We start from the raw sequence: 10,433 nt of genomic DNA on the forward strand, positions 1-10,433 counted from the left end.
TTTTGGTGTGTGTGTGTGTGTGTGTGGCCAGCTCAGCCCGCCTGGGGGCGGGGCTGGCTGGCATGTGGTGCTGGGGGATTGAACTGCGGTCCATGTGCTTAGCTTAGCTTGTTCTAAGTAGGTGCTTTAGACCACTGAGCCATCTCACCAGCCCCTCATTCCCCAATATTGCATTTTCCCCTCAAAACCCATTCTTTTCCAGGAATGGTGGTGTATGCTAGTAATCCCAGCATTCAGGGAGCTAAAACAGGATTGAAAGTTTCGGCTCAGACTGGCAATTTAGTGGCTAGGTGAGACCTGTCTCAATATTTCTAAGATATAGTATAGAAAGGGATGGGAATGAGGCTCAGTATAAAAACTCTGGGTTCCATTCCCAGTAGTGTAAAAAGAAATTCCTTTATCATTCTGAGATGTGGAGAAGAAAAGATTGAAAACACTTTCTGATCACTTTTGGAGTAGAGAACCAATTCACTGTTTTGAAAACTGAGAAGGGGTCTTGTCTCTCAGGAGCTTATTTCTATTCCCTGTTCCCCTCTCCAGTAAATTTTCCTGCTTAGAGAGAGAGAGAGAGAGAGAGAGAGAGAGAGAGAGAGAGAGAGAAATCACTTTTCAGTATATACCTGAGAGAAAACTTTGGCTATGTGTGTAACAGAAGACCATTCACAGGAAGTTTTGTAGGATTGTTTCTAAGAATAAAAACCTGGAAATTTCAACGATATCCTTCGGATAGACAGGCAGTGCTTTAAACAGGTAAGTGCACCTCAGTGAAAGGTGAATAAATAGGGGAGAAGATCTTCATAATACTTGGAGTGAAAAAGCAAACAACAAAGGAAAACAAGTCCAAAAACAACCCTAAATCAACATGTTATATATACATGTATATGTACTTTCTTTTCTTTAATACATAGAAATCTAAGCTGGCCATGAGGTAGCACAACTAAAATCCCAGCACTATGGGAAGATGAGGCAGGAGGATCACAAGTTGGATTAGCCTGGGCAAATCATCCACTTAGATCCTATTTCCACAACTTAAAAAATAAAAGGCTGGGATGTAGCTCAGTGCTAAAAGCCCAGGGTTCAACCCCCAGTACAGGGATTTGGAGGAGGTCAACACCAAAACCAAACCAAACCAGAATTCAGGAGGGTGGCTGCCTGGACAATGCACAGAGCATGTGAATGGACATCCTCCAAAGTAGCAGTCTACCCCCGTCCTGGTATACTGGGGTTCACGGTATTTACATGTTTTTTAAGTACTGGAAATTGAATTTAGGACCTTGTGCTTGCCAGGCAGGCACTGTGCCGCTAAGCTATATCCCCAGCCACCTTAACTTTTTTTCTTCTATATTTTAGGGAAGGGTCTACCCAGTGTTCAGGGTCTCACTACTAGATCGGACTCATATTCTCCTGTTTACAACCTCCCAAGTGCTGGGATTACAGGGGTGCACATTACCACCCTCAGTCTACACCTTAATTTTAAAGTTGAGAAGGATTTTTTTTTTTGGCCAGTTCAGGCTGCCTTTAAGGGCAGGTCTGGTAAGGAATGGGGAGCTGGGCATCGAACCAAGATCCCCTGCGCCTTATTGGGTTTGTCCCAGCAGGCGCTTAAACAACTGAGCTAACCCGCAAGCCCCCAAAGTTCAGAAGGATTTTTTTTTTTTTTAAACTTTAACGTGATATAAATATGTGTAAGGGCCAGCCAAATAGCTCAGAGGATTAAATCTATCCCCGGACCTACTGTGCCGACCACACCCCCGCGGCAATTGAGCCTGGGCGTGGTGGCGTGTGCCTGTAATCCCAGCTCTTGGGAGGCTGTAAACAGGCGGATCACTTTGAGTCTGATCTAGTTGTGAAACCCTGAACACCCTGTAGACCTTTCAGAAAAAAAGCGTGAATTTTAAAAGCGGGCCTTGCATCATTTGCCAGCGATTACGAGCCATTCTGTGGACCCCAAGTCTGCCTCTCAGAAAGAGTTAACTGATGTTTCTAATCAGGGCCAGCTTGGAGAGCAACCGAAATGAGTGGGAGGGGTGCTAACTTATTTTCACTTTTCTCTTCCTGTTTCCTCAGAGCCTGGGAAAGCGAGTCAGAATTTCCAAGCTTTTCCAATTCCCACATGATTTCCTAATTTAGAACAAATTCAGAGAAAATAAGTCCTCCATCTGGAGAAGCTTCCATTGCTTGCCGTGGAAGAGGAGGCCTGAGGTGGGGTGCACAAACCCAGGCTCCCACCCTCGGCCCGCACATTTGTGCCTTGGCCTCGGCGCTGACATCTGCCCTGCAGCCTGAGACCCGGGACCGTTAACGGCTGCAAATGCGGTCTGAGCCCAGACTCTAGCAGAGGACTTGGGGAGATGCGCTAGGGGCGAGGCACCCGGGGGCCTGGGACTTCAAGACCCAGGACAGAGAGGCAGAGAGAAGCCCACGTTTTACTCCGGGCATGTCCTGCACACAGCAGCAACAGCCGCAGGTTGGCTGCTCCTTAAACTCGCGTTTCGCTGGGCAGGTGACAGCTCTCGCCTGCCAGTCCATTTGCTGAGGCCTGGCGAAGCCCACCATCCACACTCCCTCCCTCGGCTGCGTGCTCCGGAGCAGCAGCCGCCGCCGCCAGAGGCACCGTGATGGCTCCGGACCCGCGTGGAGCTCAGTCGCCCGACCTCTGCGGGCACAGTAGGCCAGGGCCTTTCCCAGTGGAGGGCGGGCGGCCTCAGCCCAGCAGCAGCGACTGTACTCCAGGCCCGCCCCAGGGTGACATCACCACACTCCTCCGACCAGCGGCGGGAGGGGGCGGGGGACCCGAAATCCCCTAAAAACAGAGTGAGTAATCAGTGGGCCGGCCCTCCTGGCGGAGCCGGAGCAGCAGCGAGCGCAACTGCTCGTCGCGCCAGCCCCAGGAGCGACCTCCAGGGGAGCGGCCTCGGCGTCCCGGGCACGACGCGCGCCGGCTCCTGGCGGCAGCGGCCCGACCCGGGGCCCTCAGTCTCCTGCGCGGCGCGCACCCGCTCCCGGTCCCCGCGGTTCGGGGCTTCAGCGCGCAGGCGCGGCCGGATTCCGGGCAGTGACGCGGCGGCGGGCGGGCAAGCGCGCCGCATTTCCGCCTCTGGCGAATGGCTCCGCTGTAGCGCGCGCCGCGGGCTCCGCAGCGACCCCGGCCCCGCCTCCGGGACCCCGGCCATGGACGGTGAGGGCGCCCTCTGACCCCATGCGGTGCCCGTGCCTACGTTTGGGGGCCGCGGTGTGAGGCCCCCGCGCCGCCCTCCGCCCCCTTCCTGCGCCACCCAGTGCTGCGCAGGGAGCGGCCGGCCGGAGGGTGGCGCGGCATGGGACGGGGTGGGCAACGAGGGGCCTAACTCAGTTTCCCTCCCGGGTGGAAGAAGGTCTGTGACTCAGTATCCACCCTAGGTAGGGGTGCGCGGTGAGCCGTGACTCAGTTTCCCCCAGGGTCTCTGGGGACATAGGTCTGACTGTTTCCTTGTAGGGAAGAATGTGTCTGACCTTCTCGCTCAGGAGGGCTAGAGAGTGATCTCCCTCAGTGTCTCTATGAAAATACAGCAGGCCCTGACTCGGTTTCCCTTTGTAGGAGAAGGAGTCCGTACTGTTTCCCCTTCCGACGCAGGTGCTGCTGGTCCTTTACCCCTACTCCTTGGTTTCAGAGGAAGTTATAAGGAACAGGTCCTGACTTAGTTTCCCTGGGAGGAAGCCTGGCTCTAGCGGGCCCTCCCTGGTGAAAAGAGGTGGCGAGCTTGTGCTGATCTTTGTCTCCTCTCCTTTCAGACTTGTTTCCTCTCATCTTCCCCCCAGGTAAGTGGGCCGTCCTTCCTCAGTGGTAGGGGAGGGACTGCCTGGGTTTGGAGCCTCAAGGCAGCAGCTAAGTGAGCTGCTGTGACCCCCGTAGAGCCAGTCCAGGTTTCTGGCCCCTATGTGGAGATCATCGAGCAGCCCAAGCAGCGGGGCATGCGGTTCCGCTACAAGTGTGAGGGCCGCTCAGCAGGCAGCATCCCTGGCGAGAGGAGCACAGATACCACCAAGACCCACCCCACCATCAAGGTCAGTATGGACCCTAGAGATGAGGGGGCGTCACAGACTTGTTGGAAGGGACAAACTTGGCTTGGCTTCCAGCAATTCCATATTGCTGGGCCTTTAGAGTACTATGTACTTTGGACAGATCAATGGCTACACAGGACCCGGGACAGTTCGCATATCTCTGGTCACCAAGGACCCCCCTCACCGGCCCCACCCCCATGAGCTGGTGGGGAAGGATTGCCGGGATGGCTTCTATGAGGCTGAGCTCTGCCCAGACCGCTGTATCCACAGGTGAGCTCCTCAAAGGCCAGGGTGTGGTGGGAGAGCTAGGGGAACAGGAGGCCAGGCAGTTCCAGGGTTACTCTTTTGCAGACACTGAGCAAAAATCCTCACTCTGTTACTCTGTCCCTAGCTTTGTAAGGTGACTTCTTTATTATTGAAATTATCTGTTGATGCCTGCTGTATGTAGCAATGGGAGTCCATGGAGTAGAGATGGCTCCCTAGCTACCTCAATCCCTGACTGCTCTGGAAGGCTCAGGGTCATGGCTGTTGTGTGAGAAAGAAAATCACTGAACCGTACTCTCCTGGAGATTACTTACCAATTGATGGAGACAGGCCATAAATAATCGAGAAAATAAATAAGCTACTGTTAGAGATTAATACTTTTGGTGGTGAAAATAAATCAGGGTAAGGGCCAGGAATATAACTCAGTGGCACAAGCGCTTGCCTGGCAAGTGCAAGGCCCTGAGTTTGATTCCCAATATGAAAAAAGAAAGAAAATGAAACAGTGTAATCAGTTGGGGGGATAATCCAGGGGAAGCAAGAGAGCCAGGCTCATTCATCCCTTTGGATTGGGAGGTCCGGAAACAGCTGAAATCTGAATGGTGAGGAAGAACAGAGCCTCATAAGTGTACCGGTATGGCATGCAGACAGACTGCATGGCCTTCAGGTCGGCATGAGTATAAGGTTTGGAGGATGAAAAAGAAACTCTGTGGCTGAGGGTAGGGAGCCATTGGGGTGGCAGGCATTGGCTAGGTGTCACCAAAGCTTAGGTAGAGCCCCTGGAAGGCAGCCCGCATGGGTTGTGGGGGGACTGCCGGAGCAGAAGGGGGTGGGGTCTGCTTGAGATAACAGACTGATGCCTGGGTGTGTGTGTGTGGGGGGTGCTCAGCTTCCAGAACCTGGGGATTCAATGTGTAAAGAAGCGAGACCTGGAACAGGCAATCAGTCAGCGCATCCAGACCAACAACAATCCCTTCCAAGGTGAGGGGCAGGGGTGGGGGGCTAGGGGAAGCCTCGGTCTGCCTGAGGTATTCCCATCCTTTGCCTGGTTTGCATCTCCCACAGTGGCCAAGACTCATGGTACACATGGAATCTTGCTGTCCATTTAGTATCCACTCCCATTTTCTTTCTGGGAAACTGAGTCCCTGAGAGGGAACATGACATTCCAGGCCCCTGTGGAGTTGATGATAGGTTTAGAGCTTTTTCTCCCTTTTTTCTCAAATACTGATCCCAGTCTGGAGCTCCCTGCCTTGTGCCTGCTCCAGCCCAGGCTTTCCTGACCATCTCTTTTTCTGGCAGTTCCCATAGAAGAGCAGCGTGGGGACTATGACCTGAATGCTGTGCGGCTCTGCTTCCAGGTGACAGTGCGGGACCAGTCAGGCAGGCCCCTCCGCCTGCCACCTGTCCTTTCTCATCCCATCTTTGACAACCGTGAGTGGCCAGGGAGCTTTGGAAAGGGGAATGAAGTGGGTCTGGGTAAGAGGAAGGGGTAGAGGGATGTGACCTGTGAGAGGAGCTCTGGCTTCATTCAGTCATCACATGCATTCGTCATCTCTTCTGTACCCAGCTGTGCTGGCTGAGGAGAGGGCAAAGAAGACTCAGCTGCTCTGAAGATGTAGCTTCCGTGCTGGCAGGAAGGCTGATTGCCAGTGGGCATTTTCCATGTCGCGTATGAGAGGGCAGTGTGTCCACAAGTGTGCTAGTGACTCTAGGAAGTGAACTTTCAGGAAGAAGATAATGCTGGACAGTAATAACTCAATGGTGGCAGCTTACAGGATGCTCAGATAAACTAGGCTGATGTTGATCAGTTGCAGTCTCTTTGTTTTTTAAAGACAGCTTCCCCATGCCATTCAGGCCAGCCTTCAACTCACTGTATAGCTCAAGATAGCCTCAAACTTGCAGCATTCCTCCTGCCTCAGCCTCCTGAGTGCTGGGATTACAGGCATTGCATCACAATACCAGTAACCAGCAGGATAAATAAAAATAAAAGGGTTGCTGGGGATGTAGCTCAGCGGCATAGGTGTGCCTGCCTGGCAAGTGCAAGATCCCAAGTTCAAGTCCCAGAATAAATACATAAATGGGGTTTGGAGCACCAGGGGTGGGAAACCAGTGTGAATTGGGAGGTGGGAGGGAAGTGTTTATTGCCAAGGTGCATGTAAACCTCACCTTAAAGATACACCTGGCCCGGAGGAGAACAAGAAGGTGTAATCAGATCACTTCCCACTGCACCTCAAGCCCTGTTGAGCACATGACAGATATAGCTGTGAGACGGGCTGGGGTGAGGAGCCAGTGAGAATGGTCTGGCTTTGGTTGCAGAGGTGTGGGCAGCGAGCTCTGAACAACCTTTATACTGGGCCAGGCTGGGCTGCCAGGGATGTTGCGTCTCCACAGGTCACCCTGGGGACCTCTGGTGGTTCAGGACTTCCTTCCTTATGGTCACACCTAGGTGCCCCCAACACTGCGGAGCTCAAGATCTGCAGAGTGAACCGAAACTCTGGGAGCTGCCTCGGTGGAGATGAGATCTTCCTGCTGTGTGACAAAGTGCAGAAAGGTACATGCCAAGGTCAGGGATGGACTTTATGGATTGAGAGGTGAGGGCCGCGCTGAGCAGAGGTGGCAGTGCTAGGTCTTTGGCCTTAACACTCCCTCAAGATGATGCTTAGGAGATAAGCACATATTGGGGGTGTCCTGGGTCTCAGTCATGCACACATGTAACCCCAGCCTTCTCTGTAGGCTAAAGCAGGAGGTTTGCAAGTCTGAACCCAGCCTAGGCATCTTAGCAAGACCCTGTATGGAAAGACTGTTAAAAACTGGGGTGACGGGAGCTTAGAATATAGTGGTAGGACACTTGTCTAGCATGTGAGAAGTCCTGGGTTCACTCTGTAGTACCATAGAAGAAATAGAGTGGGGGCTGGGCAATGGCTCAGTGGAATAAGCACTTCCCTCGCAAGCACAAGGGCCTGAGTTCAATGCCTGGTTCTGCCAAAAAAAAAAAAAAAAAAGAAAGAAATAGTGTGGTAGTGTGGTTGGGGTGATAGGCTGTGTGTATGGTGAAGAGACATACTGACCCACACTGCCACCCATCTTCTGCAGAAGACATTGAGGTGTATTTCACGGGACCAGGCTGGGAGGCCAGAGGCTCATTTTCTCAAGCTGATGTGCACCGGCAAGTGGCCATTGTGTTCCGGACACCTCCCTATGCTGACCCCAGCCTGCAGGCCCCTGTGCGTGTCTCCATGCAGCTGCGGCGGCCTTCTGACAGGGAGCTCAGCGAGCCCATGGAGTTCCAGTACTTGCCAGACACAGGTACAAAGCAAGGAGGGTGTCTGGTTCTAGTGAAAGGATCTAGGCTGGCCATCTGGCTGCAGGACCTAAGATTTATTCAGTGCAGTCACTGCCGCAGAGATGGATCACAGGTACAGTGGTGTTGCCTTGAGATACTGTGGCCAATTTAATTTGTATAAGCACTTCTACTCACACAGTGATGAAACACCTGTTCCTGTCACAAGGTGACATGTGACTCTAATCAGAATTCATTTCTTGTTTTGAGACAGGGTCTCACTCTGTAATTCAGGCTGGCCTTGAATACACAGCAGTCCTGCTGCCTCAGCCTCCTGACTCCTGGGATTATAGGCGTGCACACATTTCTTGCCTCATTTAATAACTATCCAAAATTTACTGAGCTCATATTACCTCTGCCTCATATCCATCATTGTTAAAATCATTACCTGATTTTAATTTCTCACCAACCTTTTAAGGGTAGGCCCTGGCATGAGCTATGTACGTGGGGAGTGGCAAAGTCACATCTGAATCCAGGTTACTTGACCCTGGTGCCCCATTGTCATACAGTGTCACTTATCACTACCATACAGCTGGTGTTTGGTCAAGGCTTTGAGTGCCACTTAGTTTAGGTCCTGTGCCAGGTGTGGTAGATGCAGAGACAAATGGAGCAGGTTGCCTGCCCTTCCAGAGTTTGGACCCTTGAGGAAGACAGGCACTCGGAACACATGCTCAAGTCACAGAATGACACGCAAACTAGAGGAGTGTGCAAAGTCACAGAAGCACTAAGAAGTGCATTCTCCGGGCACTGGCCTAGCAGCAGAGTGGCACAACCTGGCAGAGTGCATGTGTGGAGGGTCCTCGGCCACACAGCTAACGCAGAGCAGTGAGGGGCTGGCAGAAGTGTGTTGGGAGTGGCAGCCTCTATGCAGTGGGGTGCCACCCAAGGTGTCTACCCAGAGATGCCTGGGAAGTCTGGGAGCTCAGGCTGCCTGCAGTGTGTGGCAGATCAGAGAGAGAGAGGCATGACCCAGCAGAAGTTGCAGTAGTCCAGAATAGTTTCAGGCATGAGCCTTGCTAAAGGGGAAGATCACACCCCCGTCCCTGTCCTCTTCTGTTACTTCAGCCACACAGCCATTTTGCTATGACATGTCAAACTTGGTCCTGCCTTGGAGCTGTATCCTGCCTAGTACTTGTATGCCCCTAGGGTTTGAGTGGCTCACACCAGGCCTTCCCTCAACTCTATACGTCAGCCTCCCCACAGTGCTACTAAGCTGTTGTATCCCCTCTATGTACACAAGCTTCCACAGACCTTTGGGAACTTTGAAGCATCTTCTTAAGTATTTGGTTGTGTCCCTGTCTCTGTCACCAAGCTGTCACCTTTTCCAGAAGTGGGTTCCTTGTATGCTTGCTCAGTGCCATACCCCAGTGATAAGAGGGAGGCTGGCACATAGTAGGTGCTTATAAATTTGTGTCTGGTACAGTTAGTAACTGGTCGAGAACAAGAGACAGAGATGTTGAGGGTGCTGCCAAGGTTTCTAGTTTTGGTGCCAGAGATGGTGATCAGGGGACACAAGAGGCAAAAGAACCAGCTTTGTGAGTAAGATGAGGAAGCTGGCTTTGGACTGAAGAGACTGAGGCAGATGGTTTTGAGATCCTGAGAGCAAAGTGGCAAACTACATTAGAGGTTTGGATGTCTTAGACAGCCTGCTGTGCCCCAGCGTCAGGCATATCTTTCCAGAGCTGGGTGGACACTGGGGTGGGCAGCACAGGTGACAGCTGAGCTACAGGCTCGCGCCCCTGCCCCTCACAGCAGAGCTTCTTCACTCGACATCACCCAAGGGCCTTTGAGGAGCACATTCAAGCAACCGAGCTCTCTGAGAAAGCTGTGGGAGTCAGACTTGCTGGGTGTTAATTGCACACCTCTTCCCACTGGTGGGAGAAGGGATCTTGGGAAAGCCTGGCTCCTTGGCCACCTCCTGAGGGCCCTCGGCAAAGGCAGCAATCCCCAGTCTCCCATTCCATTCCTAGATGATCGTCACCGGATTGAGGAAAAGCGCAAAAGGACATACGAGACCTTCAAGAGCATCATGAAGAAGAGTCCTTTCAATGGTGAGATGAGACTGGGAAGAGCTGTGGAGCGGGGAGGGGACCTGCTGGGAGCTGAGAACTGACCCTGCCTTTGCCTGCAGGACCGACTGATCCCCGGCCTCCTCCCCGACGCATTGCTGTGCCATCCCGAAGCTCAACTTCTGTCCCCAAGCCAGGTAAAGATTTTATTTTCTTTTGTCCCTGTGGAATGACAGTTTCCAATGTGATTCAGGCTGGCAATTATGATACCTTCTGGAAGGGAAATGAGCAGGGGAGGTATCCTGCCTGCATTCTGTGGGGTGTATGCTTTTCAAGGGTGAGGCCTTCTGACCTCTGTCAGGGTCATCTGGGAAGCAGTGGTATGTGGTTTCTTGGGCTTCCCCCCTCCTCCTTGGGCCTCTTTATGGTCTTTGAATTGGAGGTACTGAAGGACTGGAATAGGTACCAGTGACTTTCCAGGGCTGCTAACATACACAGAAGTCTGTACAGAAGAGTTAAACTCTTGTGGATAGGAAATAGATACTAACGTAGACATTGTCCACCCCATCAAATTAGCAAAGCAAAACAAAACCTATCTCTAAAGTAGCAGTATGCTGGTGTGTGGCTCAAAAAGAGGTGACTAGGGGGGCTGGTGAGATGGCTCAGTGGTCTAAAGCACCTACTTAGAACAAGCTAAGCTAAGCAAAAACACAGGGACCACGGTTCAATCCCCAGCACCACATGCCAGCCAGCCCCGCCCCCTGGTGGGCTGAGCTGGCCAC

The 10,433-nt window shown here is 52.5% G+C and overlaps 1 protein-coding gene across 1 annotated transcript in view; it reads left to right on the forward strand.

Moving 5' to 3' along the window:
- The first annotated feature begins 2,831 nt into the window (after window positions 1-2,831).
- Rela (RELA proto-oncogene, NF-kB subunit) overlaps window positions 2,832-10,433 on the forward strand; it is a 9,493-nt gene continuing 1,891 nt past the window's right edge. The window contains exons 1-10 of the mRNA XM_004627230.2: window positions 2,832-3,178; window positions 3,772-3,798; window positions 3,893-4,044; window positions 4,163-4,311; window positions 5,192-5,283; window positions 5,602-5,733; window positions 6,749-6,853; window positions 7,396-7,608; window positions 9,613-9,693; window positions 9,774-9,848. Coding sequence (XP_004627287.1) covers window positions 3,172-3,178; window positions 3,772-3,798; window positions 3,893-4,044; window positions 4,163-4,311; window positions 5,192-5,283; window positions 5,602-5,733; window positions 6,749-6,853; window positions 7,396-7,608; window positions 9,613-9,693; window positions 9,774-9,848 — 1,033 coding nt within the window. The 5' untranslated portion in view covers window positions 2,832-3,171. The remainder of the gene's footprint in view (window positions 3,179-3,771; window positions 3,799-3,892; window positions 4,045-4,162; window positions 4,312-5,191; window positions 5,284-5,601; window positions 5,734-6,748; window positions 6,854-7,395; window positions 7,609-9,612; window positions 9,694-9,773; window positions 9,849-10,433) is intronic.

The sequence above is a fragment of the Octodon degus genome, unplaced genomic scaffold (assembly GCF_000260255.1).
Source record: "Octodon degus isolate 3935 unplaced genomic scaffold, OctDeg1.0 scaffold00018, whole genome shotgun sequence".
NCBI classification, from domain to species: Eukaryota; Metazoa; Chordata; class Mammalia; order Rodentia; family Octodontidae; genus Octodon; species Octodon degus.